The sequence below is a fragment of the Mustela putorius genome, unplaced genomic scaffold (assembly GCF_011764305.1).
Source record: "Mustela putorius furo isolate JIRA1106 unplaced genomic scaffold, ASM1176430v1.1 tig00537227_pilon_pilon_pilon, whole genome shotgun sequence".
Taxonomy (NCBI): Eukaryota; Metazoa; Chordata; class Mammalia; order Carnivora; family Mustelidae; genus Mustela; species Mustela putorius.
In genome coordinates, this window is record NW_025422368.1 from 6,113,869 (window position 1) to 6,138,036 (window position 24,168).

At 56.3% G+C, this 24,168-nt stretch overlaps 2 protein-coding genes across 6 annotated transcripts; one reads left to right on the forward strand and one right to left on the reverse strand.

Annotated features, from left to right (window-relative positions):
- The first annotated feature begins 9,239 nt into the window (after nucleotides 1-9,239).
- On the forward strand, nucleotides 9,240-13,473 carry C1QL4 (complement C1q like 4). The gene is made up of 2 exons (XM_004778877.3): nucleotides 9,240-10,518; nucleotides 12,640-13,473. Exons 1-2 carry the CDS (start codon nucleotides 9,982-9,984, stop codon nucleotides 12,817-12,819), a joined length of 717 nt encoding a protein of 238 aa, XP_004778934.1. The 5' UTR covers nucleotides 9,240-9,981; the 3' UTR covers nucleotides 12,820-13,473.
- A 629-nt stretch (nucleotides 13,474-14,102) lies between these two features.
- On the reverse strand, nucleotides 14,103-20,773 carry LOC101692819 (trophinin associated protein). Of its 5 annotated transcripts, none has more exons than XM_004778881.3 (15): nucleotides 20,638-20,773; nucleotides 20,233-20,387; nucleotides 19,957-20,128; nucleotides 19,091-19,248; nucleotides 18,864-19,001; nucleotides 18,589-18,671; nucleotides 18,034-18,086; nucleotides 17,460-17,572; nucleotides 16,420-16,536; nucleotides 16,218-16,301; nucleotides 16,059-16,118; nucleotides 15,690-15,815; nucleotides 14,934-15,567; nucleotides 14,450-14,643; nucleotides 14,103-14,265 (listed from the first exon to the last, which is right to left on the reverse strand). In XM_004778881.3, the coding sequence occupies exons 2-15, from the start codon at nucleotides 20,374-20,376 to the stop codon at nucleotides 14,233-14,235; spliced, it is 2,109 nt and encodes a 702-aa protein (XP_004778938.1). In that variant the 5' UTR covers nucleotides 20,377-20,387; nucleotides 20,638-20,773; the 3' UTR covers nucleotides 14,103-14,232. The 5 variants fall into 5 exon arrangements, with proteins under 5 accessions (XP_004778938.1, XP_012904642.1, XP_012904643.1 ...); XM_013049188.2 differs by having other exon boundaries at nucleotides 20,233-20,411; nucleotides 20,638-20,748; XM_013049189.2 differs by having other exon boundaries at nucleotides 20,663-20,723.
- Between the last annotated feature and the right edge of the window lie 3,395 nt (nucleotides 20,774-24,168).

Below are 24,168 nucleotides of genomic sequence, written 5' to 3' on the forward strand. Positions count from 1 at the left end.
TCGGGCGGCGGCGGCCGCCGCTGGACAAACAAACTCGCTCCCGGCGCTGGAAGCGGAGTGGGGGAGACAGCGGCGGAACGGGGAGGGAAGGGGTAGGCCGGCTGGCCCCTGGGCCGCAGCGCGCCGCCAGCTCTGAGGCGGGAGGAATCCAAGACTGCCGGGCGGCGCTGGCCTCCCAGAGAGTGGTGGTCGGGGACCGGGCTCAGGGTTCGATTTTAGGCAGCGCGGGCTGGGTGGGGAGAGAAGCACATTGTGCGGTGGGAGCCAGGGGCCCAAGGGCTACAGGAGTGCGCGGAAAAGATGGAGAAACGAATGCAGGCGGAGGAGAGAGGGAGAAGTGAGGGAAGAAAAAGCGCACCGGGGAGGGGCGGCCGGGGTAGAGACGGGAGAAGAGCCGTTACCGAGAGGAAAGGGAAGAGCGATGGAGGAACAAGCGAAGGGAGGCGCGAGGGGCCGCGAGAAGAAGAATTGGAGAAGAGTCAAGGAGAGGGATGGGAGGTGACCGGAATGAGAACGAGAGGGCGGCGGGGCGGGCAGGAGGCGCCCCTGCCGTCGCCTCGCCCCGCCGCTCTCCCGCCCTAGCGCTCTCTCCAGCCGCCCGCACTCACTTTGTCACAATTACGGGGCCGTCACTCGGCCCGGATTGTTTTCCCCAAATTGTTGTTCTATAAACTGGCGAGAGGTGGGGAGTGGGGGGATCTGACAAGCTGAAGCGGGAGGGGAGGGCCTGAACGGCGGTGGGGGACGCCGCGGAGTATCAACCCACAAGCGGACCGGGGCGGGCAGGTGAATCCAGAGACCCACGCGGGAACTCTGGTCGGTGCCTCAGCCTCGCTGTCCATCCCACTTTTAACCTTCCTGGACCTTCCCAGCCTTGGCTGCCCCGGTCCCCCCAACAGAGAACTGGGAGGACTGGAGGGCAGGGGCTGCCGAGGCGGTTGTAGGTGGGGCCCAAACTTCCCCGCTCTCCCATTCTCTTTTGTTCTCGATACCCGAGTCACAGCGGAAGGGGGTCTATCGCAGCTGGGCAGTCCCCAGAGTGCCCCTCGGGTGTCTGCTCAGTCCCGCTGGATGACCGGACTCCTACCCGCCAAGGGGTTAGGCCATCCTTTGCCCCGCCCGCGCCCTCCAGCCGCTCGGTGCCCCCACGCCACCTTGTCCCTCAACTGCGCAAACATCTGTTGCGCGCCCACTGTGAGCCGGAGCCGCGCCAGCCTTCCTCCCCCCGCACCTCTCCCCCGCCGCCCTCCCCTGCCGGCCCGCCTGGCCTGTGGGCTTCGTGACAGCCGCAGCCGAAGCCCAGGCCCCGCGGGAGCGGCCTGAGAGGAGCCGCCGCATGGCTGGCTCCGACACCAGCCTCCCCGGCGGCTCCAGGGGCAACGGAGGGTGGCGGCCGCTGAAGCGAGACCGGAGCCGGCCCGCAGACTTGGCAGAGCTGGGCCGGGGAGGGGGGGGAACCCCTGGGCGGCCTTGTCTCCCCGTCTCTGAGGCCTGTCGGTCTCCTCATTCTATTGCCCTGGGGTCGGCCCTGGACAGGAGACCGCCTGGCTCCGCGCGCCTGGGACGCGTTGGCTCCGGTGCCCCCTCCCCCAGTCCGGGTGATTTACACGCGGGCTCCGCGCAGCGGCCGCTTCCCAATCAGGAATATCGACCCCGGGCGGGGCCCCCGGGCCGCATCGATCCCTCTAAGGCTCCGGATTTAAAAATGTCAAATTTGCCTTTTCCAGGCGGGCGGAGGGGGTTGGGGGGGGGTGCTGGAGGAGGGCGACTGCGGGGGTGGGGGTGGACAGCGGGGCATCGACCAGGTGCTTGTGCCCAGAATGAGAAGCGACCCGGTCTTGGCCATCCTAGGGTTGCAGTTGCCTCTAGACGGGGGCAGGAAGGAAGCTCTGATCCCTTTCCCATTTCCATGGACCTCACCGTTGCATTGGCGAAACGGAGAAGCCACAGAGGAACAAAGACATACCCCAAAATGTAGGGAGACAAAATTGGAGGCGATCCCTAAACATGGACACAAGAAGAAGTACAGAAACAAAGATATAGAGGCTCAAAGAGATAACCTAGCTATGAGGAAGAGCAAGGCAAAGGGAAGGTGGTTGAAAGACACATCGAACAAAACTGGAGATCAGAGATCCAGAATCATCCCCAACTCTGCCCTATAGACCCAGGAGATTACGGACTGGAAAAGAAGTCAGGCTTAACCTTTTGGTGTGTTTGAGAGTGGGGGAGGACAAAGCCAGGTAAAGAAAGAGAGTTATTAGAGAGAGGAATCAGACTAGAATTAACATTATTCTCCCAAGGTGTCAACTAGTAACTGGACCTGAGGAGCGAAAGATAAGGGTCTGAGGGGCCCCTAGCTCAGGCCCCAAATAGGTGGGTTCTCTTGGGAGTTGATGGTCTGACTGCTGCCTGAGACCCACCTCCTACTCTCTGACCACCACCAGACTGGGAAACTAAGACGTTTTGGAGATTACATCCTGTATGTGATGAAGACTGTATATGTAGGGGTGTGGACTATGGAAAACTCTAGTGGCCACTTCCTTACCCAGGACTCAGCAGTTGGGTCTCCAGGCTTTGGAAAAAGCATCCATTACTTTCAGGAAGCATAGGGAAAGGGTGATATTTGGGGTGGAGATGATGGAAAGGAGCACTTGTCCAGACCAGCATCCTCACAGTTAACATCTATCCCCCCACCCCCACCAGCATACCTCAGCTGTCACTGTGCACACTGCCATTTCCTACAGAACTGGAGAGAGAGCTGACAGCAAGTAGTGCGTATGTGGGCTAGGGGCAGCACAGACACGAAAGAAGAGGCTGCAGCTGATCCTCAGACACACACAACACACACCACCACTGGCAAAATCAGGTCAACACATTCCTAAAAAAACTGACCCACACAGTCACTATTTCCACGTCTGATTCACACTCATCAGTCCCTGTCACCCACGCCACCTCTGTGTGCACGGACACGCACAATTCCTCCCAGGCCAGGCTGAAGCGCCCAGTCCTAAACGTCCGTATACTTTCTTGAGGTTAGACCTTAAATCGCCTAACCCAAGGAGAGGGCTTAGGTTCCCGCCCTCGCTCCCCAAATTGTACAAACAGCCAGCTCCAACGCCTGAGAGGCCGAGCTCAAGGAAGTCAAGTACCGGGGTCGAGGCGAGGAATTGGGAGCTGACCTGTCGGTGGGGCTATTAAACGCCTCCCTGACTCTCCCTCCTGCCACTGGCCTCTTTCCCGGCACGTCCACTCGCTGCTCGCCGGGCCGCCGTCCGCCTGTCAGTCGAGTAATGAATGCGCGCTCCGGGCCCCGGGCCCCCCCGGAGTCGTTCATCACTGCCAGCCACCGCCCACCTCTCTGCAGCCCGGGAGGGCTAAGCGGCCCAGGCGGCGAGAGCCCCTCTCCCCCCATCTCGACCACTAATTGTCAGATTGAGATGTTGATTTGTCAGCTGGGAGCTAGCGCCAAAGAATCCGCAGTAAAACCCGGACTCCTTGAACTTCCTTTCGGCGGCGCGCGGGTTCGCCCGCCTTGGAGCTTTTCTGGATTTGACGTGGATGGGTTGGATCTCACTTAAGAGACGGGGGAGTAGGAACGCAGTATCACTCTATTCCGATAGGAGGCGCACCAGATTACAGACCCTCAGTTTCCCTAGGAAAGCTCGTCTTGGGCGCAGTTCCACCTGTACCGACCGGGTGCCCTTAGGGCTTCATCCCTCAGTCTCCCAGCAGGGGGCGCCTGGCCCACCACCCTCTTCCCTTCTGGGGCTAGATCCCTGCTTCGGCACTGAGAGCCCCCAAGGCAGTTGTCCCACAGTCCGCCTTCAGGTCACGCCCGGGGCCATATCCTGCCCTCTCTCTCCTGCAGGTGCCTCCCGCCTCCCGCAGCCCTCCGTTCTCCCCCAGGAGGTGCCCCTGTTGCAGGTCCGTCCTAGCCTTGCCCTAGGCGCCTAGGCTGTAGTCCTACCCCCCGCCCACTCCCCAGCCCGGGCCCCGGAGCTCCCCGGGCGGCCGGCTGAGTGACGGGCGGCCGGTGATTATGCGGAGGGGGGAGCGGGGTGCGCCGCGGGCGGCAGCGCTGACCCTTCACATTTCCGATCCGCCGGGACCCTCATCCATCCGAAGCTGCTCTTTGTCTGGCCGCCTAATTGCCGGCGGACAGGATGGATGGCGGGACCGACAGCCGCGGAATCCCTAATAAAGGCCGCGGCCGCCGGGGAGGGAGCGCGGAAAGGAGGGGGAGCAAGAAGGAAGGGATGGAAGGAGGTGGGAGGAAGCACCGGGCCGCGGCCGCCGACTCAGAGCCACTGCGCGCGGCGCACGCTGTAGCCAGGCCTGCCTAGGGTGCAGGACTAGGAGTCCCGGGTGGACCCGGGTCCTGGCGCGGTGGATATGGGGCTTGTTAAATTTCCTGCTTGGAGAAGAGGAAAGAGCCGTGAGCAGACAGAACATCCCAAGGCCGACCCCGCTTAGCCTTGCCCTCGAGGCTTGGAGCTCAGGCGCTCGCTGCCTCCTGGGCTCTGGGCTCTCGCCAGCTGGCGCCCCTCCCTCGGCCCCCCGCACACCCCCTCCTTTGCTCACCTGTCGGTCTCCCAGCGCGGATCCAATATCCCCGCGGAGAAATGAGGGGTCTGACAGCTGTCTGTGCGGCCGCTCGCCACATTTCATTAACTGGAGGCTGGAGCGGGCGGATGGTGGGGGTGGGGGGGAGCAAAAGGAGGCGGAGAGGGAGGCCAGGGCGAGGAGACGCCCCTGGCCAGGGGTCAAGGGCTGCGGAAGTAAGTCAGCAGCGCGATCTTGCCCGACAAACGCCTTGGAAACAGGCTCTGCCCCGTCCACGCGGGAACCAGGAACCTACCCTCAGTCCAGTGGGCGCTAGCGCGGCCCTTTGAACCCGAGGCTGCCCCGAGCAGCAGTGCCGGCAGGAGTGGCAGCCCTAGGCCCGGTGGCATATTGGCTCTGTCCCTCTGCGGTGAAGGTCTGCCGACCCTCCGCGCAATGCGGCAAAGTGTGAGACTGTTTTCCTCCCGATGGTGGGAGAAGGAGAGCGGCCCTCAGCACTACTCCCCTGACTGGGCCAGTTTTCCTCCCTTTAGCCTCTTGAAAACAATTTTTCCTCAGATTCGTTTTGTTTCCTTCTCCATCCCTATTCTCTGCCCACTTCTCTTATTTTGAACAGCTGCTCTCCCAAGCTAACTTCCTCGACCCACCGTTAGCCAAAAATGGAGCATCTGTGGGGTGTCAGGTCCCCCAGGGCAGAAGTGGAGGATGAAGGACACTGAGCCTAGGCCCTGCCCTCTTGGCCTCACACACATAGATCTCCTCTGAGACCTGTTCAGATCTCGCTCCTCTCTCCCCCTTGCACTGTCTCCGTCTCCATGTCTCTTCCCTGGGGCACTGAGATCAGAACTCTAGTTCCAGGCCTGCTACTTACAGGGTGATACAGAACAAGCCATTTCTACTTTCTGGGCCATTCCCCCTTCTGTAAAAATGGAGATAATATATCCACCTCTTATGGGGTGCTGTGAGGATGCAGTAAGAACTTGTATATAAAAGCCCTCAAATACAGCAAATACTCAGTTATATGGTTACCATTTCCGTGTTATCCCCTGTCCTCTCAGGCAGGCAAAGTTCCTTCCTCGTCATACCAGGGGCTTGGTACGAGGCAACCCAGACTGTTTCCAGTTCTGTGTCCTCTTACATGTGGGAGCTGGAAGCCAACATGTGTGTGAGGGGTTGGGGACCACACTATTAATTACCCCAAAAAGTGAGGAAAGAGAGAGTGCAAGCAAACAAAAGTGCTTTCTTAGATCTTAATGTGACACCAGCCCACTGGTTTCTCTCCTCTTACAAATGAGAAAACTGAGGCTTGTGGAGGTTCCCCAGCTAGTGACAGGGACAGGCCATAGTGCTAGCATCTTTCCTCCCATCAGCCCTCTATTGTTCATCTCCTCACTCCTCTTCTTCCCTTGAGGGGGTCTGGGTCAGTAACAAGGAGTGTGGGAGAAGGAACAAAAAGAGAGAACCTTCAAGGAGCCAGGACCTTTCCACTAGACTTCATAAAATTTTAACACAAAAACTTCCTCAGAGTAGAAAGCCTATATCCCATGCAAATCATATGCTAATAACATGCTAATCCAAAGTCTGGTCCTCAGAACTCTGATGCACACCTGGCTGTAAGCTCTGGGGGAAATTCTTGGGAGACCCCTGGGTTCCAGGACAAGACAGACGAGAGATGTGCTCCATTTAGGCTCAGGTTATGGAGTCAGGATTCATTTCAGGACTGGAAAGGAGTCAAGTGCATAATTTGGGATTAGGGTCAGGGTTAGTGCAGAGTCAAGGAGGTTAAGGTAGGATTCAGCTTGGGATGTGCTTTTATTTTACTTATTTATTTTTAGGTAAGCTCCATGCCCAAAGTGGGGCGGGAGCTTGAACTCACAACCCCAAGATCAAGAGTCACATGCTCCTCCAACAGAGCCAGCAGGGCACCCCTAGGCTGTGCTTGTAAAGAGGGGAGAACAGGGAACTCTTTAAAGGCCTCCTTTCCCTTTCCTTTCCCCCATCAGACTCGTCCCCACCTATACCGCTCTTGGCCACATTCTGTACCACACCCTTCTCTGCCTACTTCCCATTCCCATCCACACCACCTCCCTGGGGCCTCCCAGTTTGGCTGCCTGGGGAGCTCTGGATAAATCGTCCCAGACCCCAGCTTGGGCCTCAGCATTTCCTCTTGAGCCCAGACACTTGGCTTCTGGCCCCAGGAGCAATGGCTGGCCTTGACCCTACCCAGGTCCCTCATCGGCCGAATGTGACAGCTGCAGGGGAAGCAATAAGGACCTGGTGAGCTGGCAGCTTCATTCCAGAGCGTGGGGAAAGAGCAACAGAACATGAATAAATTCATGGAGCTGGCCCCTCAGCTCCCTGTGAGCCAAGCCTGCTCCCCCCACCACACAGACCCGCTGCCGCCTGCAGCCCTGCTGGTCACCGCAGCTCACAGCCTGGGCTGGGGACAGGAGAAGGGACGCTCCAGAGAGAAGAGGGCTGGGACCTGAAAGGGGCTGAGGTGAGGGGCTCAAAAAGAGGGCCTCGGTGAGTAGGAGAGTGGGGTGGGGAATGGGGCTGAGCAGTGAAGGCCTCTGGTCAGCGGAGGGAGGGCAGGGGAGGGGTGTGGAGGAAGGAGAAGGGTGGTAGGACCTGAGACCATGGGGCTTGAGGACCGAGCAGGGTAGGCTAGCGTGAGCACCGGCCTGCTCTCTCTTCTCTGATCCATCCATCATCCAGCCTGGGGGAGCAGTTCCAGAATTAGACATGCACGGGGCCGACATGGCCCTCAGCCCCCCGAGGAAGACAAATGGCGACAAAGACCTTGAATAAAATTTGTATTTATGGTTGGAGGAGGCGGCCCCTCCCCCACTGACTGCCAATCCTTTCTCTCCCAACCCTTTCAAGCATGAGGGGCCTCCCTCCACACTGGCCGGAGCCTCAGCAACCTCTTTCTTCCTGCACTGCTATGGGCTGGGAGGTTCAGGAAAGGGGTACAGTGATGAGGTGAATCACTTTCCACCCAATAACCATGCCTTGGTATGCCCTGTGCCCTCCATTTTGCACAACTTATTCCTGTGTATTACAGCCCTGGCTTATCCTAGTCAATTAGACGTCCTTTGCAGCTGTCCACCTCCACGGTCTCCAAACATTGCCAATTTTGCCGGTCCCGGAGCTCCTTTTCCAAACCTCTGGCCCTGGGGTCCCTTGTAGGCAAGAAATTTCCTCCGGAGGTGCCAGACCCTAAGGAAAGACGGAGCCACAAGCTTTTTTCCTGGACCCTGACCCCACACAGAGAGGGATCTATCAAAGCTTGTGTCCCCTCTTGGTTGCTCGGAATGACAGAAACAGTCACCTCTCACAGGAGGGTGCCCAGCATTTAATCTGCATTTTAGTTGTGTTAATTTGCATAACCAACTTCAAATCCCTCCCTCCAACATTTACTATGTGGGATCCAACTTCTTTGGGTTTCCATCTAACCACAGATTTTTGGGAAGGGGAAGGAGGCTGAGATGCTGCAGCTGGACAAGATCTGAGACTGGGGGCAGGGGTGGTGCGGAGCTGGGCAGGGGAGGCCCAGTGAGAGACTAGAGCTGCTTTATGACTCCTTCTCCCCAGTAGATTCTCTACTCTTCAGTCCTAAGATAGGAGACATGGCATTCATGGGGCCCCACATTTAGGGGCTAAGAGGAAACCAAGTAAAAAAACCTCCCTTCAAACAGTGTATGCCCCCCCCCCACGGGGCCACACACACACAAAGACAACACAAAATCCACAATCCCACTCACCCAGAAACACATAAGGCCAGGGTACCATGGCCTGGTCCACACTTGCCAGCACACTGTCACATCGCACAGACCTGGAGCCTACCACTCTGTTGGAAGAACCGCCCCGCCCCCGCATCTTCCCCACAGTTGATATGTCACATTGGAGTCCGAACACGGACCTGGGTGTCTCTCTGCAGCGCGCCATTTACATTTCTCTCTCGATCTGTCAACCTGTCTCCGCTCTTGTCTCTCTCTCTCTCTGTCTCTGTCTCTCCCTCACCCGCTTTGGGCCTGTCACTTAGTCTCTTTTCGAAGCTTTGTCTCTGTCTCTGCGTCTCTATCTGGCTTTCTGTCTCTTTGATTTCTCTGTCGTTTCTTCTCTGCTTTCCTGTCGGTTTCCTGCTCACTCCTCAAGCCTGATCTGTTTTTCCCTCTCGTTCCTTCACCCTCTTCGCTGCTCTGTGCCCCCCAACATTGAGGGTCGAGGGTAGGGGTGGCTGGAAATTTGCCTTTTCCAGGTCAGGCCAACATGTACTTGTTGAAGGTTTTACCATGTGTTATTGGGTCACGGCACTGAGGGTCGTGGGGTGGCGAATTTCAACCTCTTATCACCCTTCCTTTTTGTGGGCCTTTCTTTGGAGGGGGTGGTTTTTTAGCTCTGGAATCCACCTCTGTCTGTCTTCTGTGTGTGTATGTCGACCCCTTTTTATCCCATATCTATTTCTGGCTTCCTCCGGACTCTGGGAATACCAAACTCAGGGTGGGGTGAAAGTAAGGATAGGGTGGGGGCAGTGAATTCCTGCAGAATCGGCTCAGAACAGGCAGGAACCGAGAAGCTGGGGGGGTGGGGGGACGCGGGTGGGGGCCTCTGCCTGCCCCGCCCCCGCGCTTCCCACTCTGGGCGCCAGGGGTCGCTCCGCCCCGGGCCGCTTATAGAGGCTCCCGCCGCGCAGCGGCTCACACCACCCGCACTGCCGCCCCGGGAGGGAGGGGAGGAAGGTTAGGGACGCAGAGAGGGAGAGCTCCAGCTGGAGAGAAACGCGGGTCCAGGGCTCTAGCAGGGGCTGGGGCCGCGGCTGGGGTAGAAAGGTGCGTCAGTGCTCGCCAAGAGCCAGAGCGCAAACCTACGAGGAGGTCGAGTCCGGCGGGCGCCACCCGCAGCGCCGAGCCCGGGACGTCCAGAGCGCGGAGAGTAGTCCCTGGCTCCGGCCAGGAGCGATCCGTCTGGGTAGCCGGGGACCTAGGCGCCGCCATCCTTGAGAAAACAGCTGTCCGGAGAGCAGGCATCCTAGATCTGTAAGAAACCGGCCGTCCGAGAAGCCGTTGATTTCAGGCGCCCGGGAACGTTAGGCTGAAAGGGAGGGTAATAGAGAACCACGGGTTTTGAACCGTCTGGAGCCCCCTGGCCCAACCCACGGGGGGGACCTCCGCCTTGACGGAAGGTTTGGGGAACGGCACCGCTGAGGCGGGAGCCCGCAGGGCCGGGGGGGCCGGGCGCAGCCGTCGGGGGGGTCCCGACCCGGGCCCGAGCCCGGCCACCGCCTCGGGGGCCCGCGGAGAGCCCCGGGCCTCCGCCGCCATTGCGCCCAAGAGTGAGGAGGATCTGCTGGCCCTGGCCGCGTCGCGGCTGAGCCGCCGCAAGCGGGTGGCAGGCGCGGCCGTCGGGGTGGCCATGGTGCTGCTGCTGCTGGTGGCCATTCCGCTGCTGGTGCACAGCTCCCGCGGGCCAGCTCACTATGAGATGCTGGGTCGCTGCCGCATGGTATGCGACCCACACGGGCCGCGAGGCCCTGGACCCGACGGCGCTCCCGCCTCTGTGCCCCCCTTCCCTCCGGGCGCCAAGGGAGAGGTGGGCCGGCGCGGGAAGGCAGGTCTGCGAGGGCCCCCGGGCCCCCCAGGCCCCAGAGGGCCTCCAGGAGAGCCGGGCAGGCCAGGTCCACCCGGTCCTCCCGGCCCAGGCCCTGGCGGGGTGGCGCCCCCTGCAGGCTACGTGCCTCGCATCGCCTTCTACGCGGGTCTGCGGCGGCCACACGAAGGTTACGAGGTGTTGCGCTTCGACGACGTGGTCACCAATGTGGGGAACGCTTACGAGGCGGCCAGCGGCAAGTTCACCTGCCCCATGCCAGGTGTCTACTTCTTCGCTTACCATGTACTCATGCGCGGCGGTGACGGCACCAGCATGTGGGCCGACCTGATGAAGAATGGACAGGTGAGGTGCCCCTCCCCCACCCAGGTCCAGAGCAGACCGGGCAGCTTTCTAAATCTCCCTGCACTCATTCCACCTGAGGGCTGCATACAAACCCTTCACCCAACAGCGTCACTGAGTCCAGAAACGCCAGGCTGCTAAGAACTTACAAATTGTTTCATTTAGCTGAAGAGGAATTGGGGCCAGAGAAAGGAAATGACCTGCCCAGGGTCTCACAGAGCATTAGGAATGGTGCCAGACTCGGAACTTAGGACTCAAAGCTTAATGTCTCTGCAGCTGCTATCCTCACTCTCCAACTACAGGCAACCCTACACCAAAACTTCTTTGGTGTCTCATCCTGCCAGTTAGCGTCTGTTCTCGCCCTGTCTTGGGCCACTCTCTCTTCTGAGGCAGCCTTTCTGGCTTTTGGGTTTCCCCACCTCAGGATGGGTGAATTACCTGGAGTCTGGCTCTTTTGAATTAGCATGGAATCCAGGTCTCTGGCAATGGGCAGTGGGCAGCTGTTCTTGTTTTGGCCATTCAGCTTGTATTTTCGAGTAAAAGGCAAAAAAGAAAGACGACACTCACCCAGGGCCTCAGACCATTCTAGAGCTGGCCTTACCCTTGGCTAATACTGAGTCAGTAGGCAGAGGTGGAAATCATGTGGCAGTTCACCGGCCAGCTGGGCAGCATGATGAAAGGGATTTGGACGGGGAAAGAGGCAAAGAACAGATAAAGCAGAATCTTTGGACCCTGGGCTGGTTCTGTAGGCCCCACATCTTCCCTGGCAACCTCTGGCCTCCAGGTTCTGCTGCTCCTGCCCCTGTGGTCAGAGTTGGAGTCACTGCCACCTTGACTTGGGAGAATAGCTCCAAGGACTCAGCGGGAGGACTGGGACATGCAGAGAGGGAAGGAGAGGCTGTGGAGTGGGGGTTGGGCAAGGCACCTGGGCCCCACAAGCCGCAGGGGGTAAGACTGGGGCTAAGCGGTGACCTCTGAATGCCCCATGCGCCAGATGTGGACCATGGCACATCAGGCCTGCTGATCCTGGATGTCTGGAGCCCGGTCCTGCTCCAGCTGCAGCACCCTGCTGCTCCAGGACTAGTAGGCATTGCACTGGGGTCTTCTCCCAGCAGGGCTGCCCCAGGGACCCAAGGAAAGAGAGACTGTATGTGTGCCTGCATGGGAGTGACAGCCGTTTGTGTGTAAGGGAGTGAGTGTGTGTGTGTAATGCGAGTGTCTGTGGGTCCAGGGTGGGAGAATGGATCAGTGTCTATCTGCATGGGGCCTTGAGTAGGTGTGTGTGGTCTCTGCAGGTTATCTGTGAGCAGGAGGAGGGGGCGATTGTCTATCTAGAATGTGCCGGTTTCAGAGGGGGGTGGGGGCCGCGCGGCTCCCACTCTGTATTCCGTGGCGCGGGCGCTGCGGCCCTGGGGACGGTAAATAGTGATTAGAATAATGATGAATAATTAATGAGTTAATAACCAGCTCCCGCGGGACACGAAGAGGGGGGCTGGGGAAGGGGCTGGCGGCCCTAGGCGACCAGCAGCGAGGCCAGAGGGAAGAAGAGGTTACCTGTTGGGGCGGAAGGCGACCCCCATGACCTAGCGCCAGTGGGCGCCATAAGGGGTAAGGGCACCCAGAGGCGAAAACGCATCATTGCACCTTCCCACGGCTCGCACCCTCGCTCCCAGGCTACAGACGCACCTGTACCCTATCACTGAGGGAAGGGAAAGATACTTCAGGAGGCCAGAGCGGGTTCATAATCTTAGCAATTACCCTACAGGCTAATTTTATTGTTTGAATGCTAATAATAGCAACCCCTATAGAGCGTTTTCTAGGTGCAAAGCGCTGTTCTAACTCACTTCTTATGTACTAACTCACTTAATCCTATTATGAAATCCCATCTTCTAGTTCAAATTGAGGGCCAGAGAAGGCGTGAAACTTGTGGAGTCGCTCAACTGGGGAGTGGCAGTGCCTGAGAAGCTCAGCGGTCTCCCGCGAGCTCCCTCTCCTCCTCAGCCCCTGCAGCCCGTTTCCCTCGCCCCGCCTTCGCGGGCCCAGTGCACCTACTCCGCCCAAAGCTTCTCGACACCCGGGCTCCGCACAGGGGCTGAGCGGCGTGTTGTGTTCTTTCCCCACCAGGTCCGGGCCAGCGCCATCGCTCAGGACGCCGACCAGAACTATGACTACGCCAGCAACAGTGTCATCCTGCACCTGGATGTGGGTGACGAAGTCTTCATCAAGCTGGACGGCGGGAAGGTGCACGGCGGTAACACCAACAAGTACAGCACCTTCTCCGGCTTCATCATCTACCCGGACTGAGCAGGGCCCCATCCCCCGCGCCCCCGCTCGCCCTTCGCCTCCGTTCCCCTCTTCACCCACCTCCAGCCGACCCCACCCAACGTGCCACCCCTTCCTTTGAGAGCCTGGCGGTGGGGCGGACCCTCCCGCTCCCGAGGCAGCCTTGCTGGGTGGACTCTCCACGATCCCGGGGATGGGGATCGAAGTGGCTGGGGAGAGGAGGAGGTCGTGCTGAGGAGGAGCAGAGCGGCTCCGGAAGGGCTCCCTGGGGTCAGAGTGCGTGCCTGTGAAAGCGGAGGTCCAGACCATCTCTACTGCGGGGGGCTGGGGGACAGCTTTACCATCCGGAGCTGCAAGCAGAAAGGAAGCCCTGGCATTCGAGGGAGGCCCTCTGCGGCAGGGGTGGAAAGCAGAAACAGGAGCCCATCCAGGTGGGAGGAGAGGAAACGTTTGGCTGGCGCTTGTCCCCTGTCACAACTTTCTCTCCATCCTCTCCTCCCTTCATCTCCATTTTCAGGCTCCAGGCTCCGGCCTAGCAGCCTTCCTGCGAACTGGAGGAACCAGTGAATTCTTTCCTAGCATTTATAACTCATTCTGTACAGTCCCCATTTCCCGCCCATCCTGCCTAGGCCCTGGGGCTACAGCTGCTGTTGCCTTGCCCAATAAAGTGAAGTTGGAGAATGTGTGTGCTTCTTAACTTAGTGCCCAGAGTGGGGGAGAATGGCTGACCCTTTCCCTCACTGCTGTCAAGGACTCTGGTCCTACCACTCTCTGCCAGAGGCAAAGGTTTACTTATTCCTGGCAAGTCCTGTCTCTGGGGGAAGAGAGGAGGAGAGTAGCCCAGGGCTTCTACTCTGATATGGAAAGGGAGGCATATAAGCTTCCGGAGAGCTTTGAGGCCTCCTACTGTAGGGAGACACCAGCCAGAATGACACTAACAAGGGGGGGTTCCAGAGATATGGGTCTGGTGCTTCTGCTTTTTGCCTGATGCAGGAGGAGCTGTAAGAAGAGGAGCTCTAGGGCAGGAAGGAGCTGCTGATGGCTCCTGAGCGGGGCACTGATCTCAAAAAGCAAGAAAAGCAGGTCCGGAAAGGTCCAGATTTGCACTCCTACAACTTGTGCAGGGGCGGAGGTTGGCGGGAGTGGGATGCCTCTTTAGGACTGCTTCTAGGTGAGGGAGCCTGGGGAATCCAGAGAGCCCAGGGCCCGCCTCTAAGCTGGAGGACACTGCCACCGTGTGGGCAACTGGAGAACAACAGCTGTAGCTGGCCTAGATGGGCCCAGTGGGAAACAGACACTCCGAAGACAATTAAGAAACTTTATTGAAGAATAAAGGGTATGGGCTCCCAGTCTCACGGGGTGGACAATAAATAAGGGCTAAAAGGGGCAAGGAGCAAGGCAGGGCAGGAGGTGGATGCACCATGACAGAGAGTCCTATGGGGCAGCAGAACCAACTGGAATAAAACACTGGGGAGAGAGAAGGCTGTCACAGCCCAGCAGCCATCCTTGAACCGTAGCCAACCCTTCCCCATGGCCCTCCCCAAAGGAGCAGAGGCTGGCCCCCCGCCCCCACTCTCTCCCCAGCACCCACACCACCCCATTTTCCAGGCGTGCTGTGCAGGCAAAGCCTGGCTGTGGTTGGGGGGCTCACCAGGGCATCCTGCCATTCAAGTAATGTGGCCACAGGGTTGGTGCAGACCCGGGCGGGTCCTGAGGGTGGGGCTCGGCTGGTGTAGAAGGCACATTCGTCATCCAGGCGGGCCTCATGGAAGCAGTGGATGGCGGTCAGACACGCTTTAAGGCGCTGCCTCAGGGCCAGGGTTCGAGGGGCAAGACTGCTGGGACCTAAGGGCCAAGAGCCAAAGAGACTTCAGTGCAGGCTCTGAGTCCTCTTTTCCCACCATCTAAAGCCCTTTCCCACTACCTGCACCCCCCCCGCCCCCCGCCGCCAGGGGCCAAGCCAACTAGGAGCACAGAGATTGAGGGGCAACTCCTCCCTTCCTTCCCAAGGAGTGCTAGGCTAGGCTAGGGGAGCTGGAGGAAAGCATGGGACCATCCAGTGCAAGGTAGGGGCCTGCCTCCAGTGAGAGATGAGGACCTCCTTTGTTCAGAAACCCTTCTGACCAACTCCTTACCTGCCTGGCCTGTTGGGGATCTCAGAGACTGGAGTGAGTGAATAGGGGGGCTGGCACAAAGTGGGTGTTGGGAGGAGAAGATGAGGGTGGTGGTCTCTGGAGCCCACTGACTGCGGCAGGGCTGTGGGCTGGACTCCGGACTTCTCGGTTCCGGGAAGCAGGCCTTGGATGCCCCAGGCTCTATCCTAGGGGAGGGCTCTAGGAGTCCAGTGTGCCTTTGGGAGTCAGCCTGCAGGTGTCCGGGCTCTACTGGAGGGCAGGGCTCTGATACCACAGGCTGTTCCTGGACAGAGGGTTCTGGTATCCCAGGTTCCCTGCTATGGCTGGACTCTGGGGACCCTGGCTCTGCTGCAAGGCAGGGCTGAGCTGCCTCCGGCTTTGCTCCTGGGCAGGGCTGCGCTTCCCCACACTCCTCTGGAACATAAGGCTCTGGTAGCCCAGGGTGCTGGAACAGTCCGGGAAGGTGTAAGGCCCCTGAATTCTGCTCTGGGGCATTCCGGGTTCTAGAAATCTCAGCCAGAAGGGGCTGAAGTTCAACCATTTCCAGAGAGGAACCTCCATTAAGGGAGGCACACTTGCCCCCAGCCAGCCCTTCCACCTCTTGTCGCAACAACTCCTGCAGGATACTGATGCGCTGTGGGGAGGAGAAGAGCCCTCAGGGGGATGTCAAGGTGTGGGTAAAAGTCTCCACCCACACTGTCCTGTTTGCATCCTCTGTCGCTGCCAGGCAGGCGTCAGGCCCACATGCACACCCACCTGCATCTTCAGCTCCTGGAGCGTGGCGGGTGTACTAGGGTCAGAAGCTGCCACAGGGGGTTTCCCAGGCCCCTCCTGCACCCTTGTACAACTCTCCTGGTCAAATAACCGGACTGCAATCTGCTCCTGGCACAGGGAAGGAGAGGGGCTATGTGAGGAAGCCGGTCTGGGGCAGGAAGGAGATCAGTCTGCCTGCGTCCCCACCCCACACCCCATACCAGGAAGGGCTCAGGTTAGTCAGGAAGCCCTAAACTGAGAGCAGGAGGACAGCCGAGGAGCACAGAGTGTTGGAGAGTTGGTAGCTTCTCGGGGGAGTCTGCCTGCCTCAGACTGCTGGGATCCCAGCACGGAAAGCCTTCAGATACATACCCAGGGCAGGGCAGGCTCTTCAGGGCATGACTGAGGGGAGAGGCCGGTCAAACCCTGGGCCTGGGACAGAAGGGGGACATTGTAACTCTCCCTGTTCCCATGCATTCCCTTCCTCCCCCGCCCTGGCCTAGGTCAGCTACCTCCCCTGCTCCCTCTTACCTTCTGAACCCTGGGGGCTGCTTGGATGGGTGTGAACTGGGTTTTGGGACGAATGGCAAGGCGCCGCAAAACCGAATAGGAGGGCTGGGGAGAGAGGAGGATGGCTGAGCAGGAGCAAGAGCTCGACCTGGCAGGGATCCCAGCCAGAATGTTCTCCCCTTGCCCAGCAAGCCCCCCACCCTCTGGAGTGGTGGATACAAACTGGAGCTGAGGGGCCAGGAGAAGGTATGCGCTGAGCCCGTCCAAAGGGTGATGGGTGGGTGATGGACGGTGGCACCACTCGGCCAGGGGAGGATGTCAGGTGGGAGGCACTATTGTCCTGTGGGGAGGAACAAGGTGGAAGAGTGATCGCTCCCCCTCTGCATTCCCATGTCTCCTCATTCCAGCAGCCAGTGGGATTCTTTTAAGAACTAATCAAATCCTGTCTCTCCCTTGTTCATCGCCCCGCCCCATGGCTTTCCACTCATTCCAAGGAAAAGCCGAGGCTTCACTCTGATTTCTAAATCCTTACCCAATCTGATCTTGCCATCACCCTAACCTCACTTCCTGTTGCCCTCCTTATTCTGCTTCAGCCTGGCTGGATCCTCAAACTCCTTTCTGCTGATCCTCAAACACACAAGGCACATTCCGCTTCAGGGCCTTTGCATCTACAGTTCAACTGGCCTGGAACATTCTTCCCCCAGATATCTGCATGGTTCACTTCCCCATCTCCTTTTGGTTTTCACTGAAATGTCATCTTCTCAATTAATTTCCCTGACCAATCTATATGAAATTGTTATACCCCCTCCCCTACTTCCACACCCCCTTCAGTGCCTACTTTGTTTTCACTCATCACCACCTGATAGGCTATATATTTTACTCTTTTTTTTTTTTTTTTGGTCTCCTCTTTCTAGAATGTGAACTTATTTGCTACTGTGTATCCAGAACCTAGAGTACTGCTTGGCACATAATAAGTGGTCAACAAACACTTGTGGAGTCAATGAATGTCAGATCTGCCTTGCTCTCAGCACTGATCTGCTGTGTGACACAAATATATGCCAACCTGTGACCTCTCAGCCCCAGGCTCCAGACAGCTAGTAAGCAGAGACTAGACCTACTCTGGAGAAGCCTTGGGCCGGTGGGGCAAACAGACTCAATTTACATCCCGATCCCCTCCCACAAATCCTCAGTGCTGGCCAATGCCAGAGAATTCCTCCCAAACATCTCCCCTTCTCCCCCCATCCCAGAAGGATCTCATCTCACCCTGGTGTGGCTTATCTCTCTTAATGGTACCCGCTGGGCCAGACCTAGGGGGCCCCCTCCTCCTTCATCTGAGCGAGTAACAACTTCATGTTCTCCTTCAGGGAGAGAGGGAGCTAGGAGGAGACAGGAAGTTTGCTGTAGTGCTGGCAAACACACCAACGGCCGGCATAGGGTTTTGGAACCTCCAAAGAGGGTAAGTCAGCTTGACAGCCCCCACTGTACCATCAGTGGGACCCGCCTAGCAGCCCCTTGGAGCCCAGCAACATCTCAGTAATCACTTACTAATCTAAATACCCCAAGTAGGCTAGGGGTGTGATGGTGGCTCTTAGTGCTGAGGACAGAACAGTGAGTGGAAGGTAAATCTTAAAGGAAGTGGCAGAGAAAGGGTTGAAGTGGAGACCACCTCTTTGACACAAGTGTAACTGGGTAACCTCTGGCCTATTATTAAGGTCCCTTCCTTGGTGGCTCCTCCTGATGTGGCCTTCCCCTCGAGCCCCCTCCCCACCCACTGAGCTTTCTCCAACTTAGGCAGCCCATCTGCCCCTCTTTTCTCCCCGTGGCCAGACACACTCACCAGGTGGGACTGGGGTCTCCAGGAGTAATCCTGAGGTCTGGCTCACTGAAGTCCTGACGACAATAAGGACAGCAGCTAGCAGTCACTGAGTATCAAGTGTGAGCTGGGCACTTTGCTAAGTGCTTTACAAACGTCAACTCATTTAAGTCTTTGCCCAACAACCTCTAATGATACAAATGTTACCCTCATTTGACAGATTAAAGAAACAAGCTTGGTGGGGGGTAAGGTGAGCTTACTCTAGTAAGTGCTGAGAGTCAAGAATCAAACCCAAGTCCCATTTATTGCCATAGTCTATGCTCTAGCCAATAAACAAAACAGACAGCATTTCTCATTTCTTTCCTTCTTCCCCCCACAACCTGAAAAAAACTGATGTCATACGGAGGCCTGGCTGTGGAGGCCTGAACCCTCTTCTAAGGATTCAGCCTGGGGAGTCACAGGTTTCCCCCTTCCCCTCCTCGGCTGCTGGGAAGTCTTAAAGCTACAGGAAGTCTCTAGCTCCGAGGGACCCCTGTATCAGACATTGGATCATTCTTTTCCAAATGATGCTCTCCTCACCGGCTGCTGCCACCTGTCACTCTTCTTAGCTCCTGGAAACTGGGGTGAGCAGAGGGGTGAAAGGAAGGTCCTGAAGGTGGAATCTAACCCACGGGAGCAAAAGAAAAGAGCAGAGTCAGACGTGGGCCCTAAACCTTCAGGCCTCACCACCAGCCCCACCAGCCTCCACAACCGCTCTGGCTTTTCAGGAAGTATCTTCCCTCCTCAGGGCCAGCTTGGTCCCAGGGAGGAGCTCACAGAAGAACTGAGGATCCCAGCCCCTCAAGAGCACTCACCAGGGCCTCTAGCCTCTGAGAACACAAGGTCCGGCCACGGGGTCCTGGTCCCTCCAGCCTCGAGAAGCAGGAAGCCCTGGCAGGGTCCAGTCGGTGGGCAGGGGTTCTAGGGGCTAAATATGCAGAGGCACGGGCACCCTGACACCACAAATGAGGCCATCAGCACGGACTCAGGACTCCCTCCTCCGTCCACACCAGCCTGATTTCCTCATATCCTGTCGCATTACCTGGCCCCTACGGGTGGTGCCTCCCTGGCTCCCTCGAATCAGGACTCTCTGAGCCAGACTGGGCTGGCGCCCCAGGCGACAGCTTTTCACCCCCTCACCTGACAGGATGGTGGCCAGGGCTGCGGGGTCAGCCACAAACTCTACAGTCCCTGGAGCCTCTGCAAGAGAAGAGGAGAAGGTGAGAAGAGGAGGAAGGCTGAGGGGACCCGGGGCTGCTACGTAGTCACCCTGAGGTGCAAGAGTGAGCTAGAGACTCATATTATTAAACTCGGCTCACAGAAGTTCATAGGACTTTACTTTATTTTTTTATTTTTTTTTAAAGATTTTATTTATTTATTTGACAGAGATCACAAGTAGGCGGAGAGGCAGGCAGAGAGAGAAGGAAGCAGGCTCCCCACTGAGCAGAGAACCTGATTCAGGGCTCCATCCCAGGACTCTGGGATCATGACCTGAGCCGAAAGCAGAGGCTTTAATCCACTGAGCCACCCAGGCACCCTGAACTTTAAGTAAGACACTGTTCCAGGTACTGGGGCTCAGAGATGAATGAGAAAGCCCCCAGCCTCAAGAAGTTACCATCACACTCTAGAGAGGTGACAGGCTCAAGTCAAAGTATGACACGCTATAAAAGAAGAACTACAAAGTATTAGCACACAGGGCAATTGATTGTGACTGAGGGAGCTGGAAAAGGCTTTAGAAGAGGGAGGGGCGGCTTCTGGGAGTACAGAGATGTCCAGGAGCAGGGTTCAAGACTCTGCTTACAGTATGCAGGAGACCAGGGTAGTGGAAAGCTCCCAAGCAGACTGCACCAACCCCATTCCCCCATGCCCTCGTAAGGAGACTGTGTTTTTCAAACCTCCAGCAGGTACCTGTCTGGGGAGGGTGCCCAGGCCCCGCATTTTGTCCCCCAGGGCTAGGCCTCAGTTCCTCCAAGGGGTTCCGGAGCTGAGTGCTCCCCACCGATCTCTCTGATTTCTCTGTTTGATGTGTGACTTTCGGCCTGGGGCCTGCTGAGTCGAGGTTGGGCTTCTGGACCAATCTCTGGGGGAGGGGAAGACAAAAAGCTGGGGCTCAGCTCTGGGGTGCATTGGTGGTATGTTATGTCTCCTTGCAGGTACTATCTTCACCCACCAGGCCCCTCTTACCTTTGGATCTTGGTTCTCCTGGTCCAGGGCGCAGGGTTTGACTGTGGGGAGAGGCGGGCGTCTCTGAGAGCGTACGGGAATCTTGCTAGGAGTAGGAGATACACCCCTGAGGACAGGATCCTTCCTACCCTGGAAGGTGGTCATGACTGCTACAGCTGAGATGGGAAGAAAAGCAGGACCTGTGATCAAAGGTCAGCCAGTTCGGAGCACCAGTTCTGACATTCCTGAAGCTCCCACCTCTGCCCAAACCCATGTGCCCAGAAGACCTGATGCTTCCAAGGCCGCTCCAGGAAGCCGCTCCCTCCAGGCACTCCGATCCTACTCTCTCGCTCCAGGACCCCGAGCGGCCTCTCCTCCCTATGAGCCCCGCAGCCCCCCAGTCCGTCCAAGATTTCCACGCCGCACCTTCCTCGGAACCACTCTGGCTCACCCCACACTGGATTCGCTTTTTCTTGACTGGCTTCAGCTGCAGCTACTTCCCCAGTTTGTAAAATACGCCGAGCGCCTGATTGGCTCGTCTGCGCTCCCGCGGAGGCGCGTGACACCTGGCTGAGCAGTCCAATCCACAGGCTTCGGAGGCGGGGCCAGAAGGCGGGGCTAGTTGTCGAGCCGCTTTCTGGCCAGGAAAAAACTGACCCGACTCAGCTAGCCAATCCGAGAGCGGAGCGCGGGGTGGGAGGCGGGAAAAAGAGAAAGGAGGCGGGCATTCGGTGGCCGGGGAAGGCGTGGCGCTCCGAGTCCTTCCCACAACGGGCGCTCCCTACTCTCGCGAGGTCTGGAGATTGCAAGGAGAAGGATCGTTCTCGCGGCTTTGCGGGGAGGGTTGGCGCTCCTGAAAGAAGCTAACGGTGTTGGAGGCTGGCGGGATCCCCAGACCCGGCTCTTACCCGACAGCGCCCAGACCCGTATAGGAAACGTCTTCTGTCTCTGTGCCTGGGAGGAGAAAGCGCCTCCAAACGGACAGAAAGGGCTGGAAGGAATAGAACTGAGCCTAACGATAATAAAAATAAACCATCTTTGGGGCACTTAGGTGGCTCTGTCGGTTAAGCCTCCGACTCTTGATTTTGGCTCAGGTCTGGATCTCAGTGTTGTGATATCTAGCCCCACGTGGGGCATCGCACAGTGGCAGTCCTCTTGAGATCCTCTCTCCTCCCTTTCCTCACCCCTGCCTCACCCGGCCTCTCTCTCTCTCTCTCTGGGTAAACAAATCTTAAACAAACAAACAAACTATCCTTTTCTCACAGGAGCCTTGCAACCCGTTGAGGTGTGGTCTCCATTTCGCAGATAAGAAACAGGACTCAAACCAGTGTCACTGGAGCTCACTCAACACCACAGGCCTGGAGGACTGACAAGAGGAGGGTCCCCAGCCTGTTACCTGCAGGCAGGGGTGTGAAACTTAGGGAACCTAGAATACCCTGGTTACAATGGAGTGGTGGCCTCTAATGGACTTTGGGAAAATGGGCTATGGTTTCAAGTGCACAGGACTGGTAGATTTTCTCCGTGACTACAGTGGATTCTGCTAGTCAAGAACCAGGAGTTGTTCTCAAACCCCACTTTTCCTCCCCTTACAATCTCTCATTCACTCTTACTATTTTTCATTCTTTGCAATTCGTTTACTTTTTTCCCTCTTCATTACCACCACCCTAATCCATTCTACTGTCACCTACAGGTTTGCAATTCTCTCTTGCCCCCCACTTTAATACATTCACCATATAGCAGCTAGAGTAATTTTTTCAAAATGGCAAATCTGGTCTTGTTACCACTGTGCCTTGACTGTTGCTCACTCACACTCCTCATCTTATTCTCTGCTTTCCAACTTCATTGCCTCTTTGAATTCCTCAAACTCCTCACGCTCCCTCCAGTCTCTGTCTGGAATGCCTTTGTGCCTTCCACTTTGCCTATGCATGCCTCCAAATTGATATTCACTGTTACTTCCTTTAGAGGCCTTCCTTAACCCCTCTGCTCACAACCCGCCCTAATTTTAAAAAAGATTCTTTGGTCCTGTGGTCTCGGAGAATAGTGTTTGTTTCCTCAGAGCATGCATCTTAGTTGGTAATTGATTATTCATCAATGTGAACATAATATATTGTGTTTTTTAAACTCCGTCCCCCTGCTAGACGTCCATGAAGGTGGTGACCTTTTATTTTTCGCTTGCCATCATATTTTCAATGCCTTGCTTAGTGCCTGCCTTGTAAAGTGCTCAATATTTGTTGAATGAGTCAATGGAGGGATGAATAATTGATCAAATGAATGCATGGAGTGACAGGGAAGACCTCCAAGAAGTATTATTTGAACTCTTCTTTTAAAAGAGAGAAGGCTGTTCAACAAAGACAAAAAAAATGGAAGAATATAGAGTGCTCAGAGAATAGTGAGGTCTTAGGGGTAGATGGAATATAGGAAATAGAAGGAAATTAAACTAGAAAGGTGGTCTGAGTTGAGGGAAGGTCACCTCCTCCCACCGACAGGCACTGTGAATGTGCCAGATCTAGCCACTAGACCCACAGGGATGGGTCTTAGTAACAAGCATTGTGCACCTACTGTGTGTAAAGTCCTTTGCTAGGGGTTTGGGATATAGGGAGGAATAAGACCAAATCTGAAAGGTGGGGAGGCACCAAGACGGCTCTATAGTGAGTTCACATGGGTTTAAGGCAGTCAACACAATGCAGGTTTGGTCCTCAGCTTCACAAACCTGGAAACATGAGTTTGTCAGACCACCCAGAGTAGATCTAGGGACTGACTCATATTAATCAAATTCATAAGAGAAATGGAATGATTTACCAAGAGGACATACCTTTCAATGACTAACATATTTATGTCTGCTCTTGAGGGCATCACCTTCACAGAATCAAGATACAAGGGAGACTGATTTTTATATCAGAGAAGTCTTTAACGGAGCCACTATCCAGAATATCCGTCATACCTATCAGAGCATCCAACCTGTTTTCTACGCAGCAGAGTGACCTCCTTCTGTTCGTCTTTGCTAGACCTCGTGTACAGGGGCCCGCAAGCCACCTATCTTGTTTATTCTATGATTTACCCCTTATTTCTCTCCTATTCCTCTGCCCTGTGGACAGCACTCTAATGTGATTGAGAGAAGTTCTTGACTATGCATGTGTGCTTATAAAACATGTAAGGTTGCACATCAGTTTCCTCTTGCTGCTGTAAGAGGTTGCTGCACATTTAGTGGCTTCAAACAATGCCAGTTTATTCTCTTATGGGTCTGGAGGTCAAGAGTCTAAAATCGAGGTGCTGACATAGCTCTGTTCCTTCTGGAGGCTTCAGAAGAGAGAGTCCATTTCTTGCCTTTTCCAGCTTCTGGGGGCTGTCAGAATTCCTTAACTTAGGCCTCTTGTTCCATCACTCTAACCTCTGCTTCTGTCATCACATCTACTATCCACAGTGATTTCTTGCTTCTCTCTTACAAGGACCCTTGTGATAACATTGAGTGACCCGTATAATTCAGGATAACCTTCCATCTCAAAGTCCTTAACCACATCTGCAAAATTCCTTTTGCCATCTAAGGTAACACTCTTAGATTCAGGGGATTAAGACGTGGACATCTTTCAGACTGGGTCATTATTCAACCTATTACAGTTGTTTAGGGCAACTGTTTTTAATTTGCATAAGTAGCATCACCGTATGATTTTGGTTTTACTTTTTTTCAGCCAACTCTGCTTCTAGGCTCCATCTTTATTGCTGTGTTTAATCTAGCTTGTTGCTTACAACAATCGCATAGCAATCTATGATAGGCATCCCTCACACTTTATGTATCCATTCCCGACTTCTTTTTTTTTTTTTTTTTAAGATTTATTTATGTATTTGACAGGTAGAAATCACAAGTAGGCAGAGAGGCAGGCAGAGAGAGAGAAAGCAGGAAGCAGGCTCATGCTGAGCAGAGAGCCCGATGCGGGACTCGATCCCAGGACCCTGGGATCA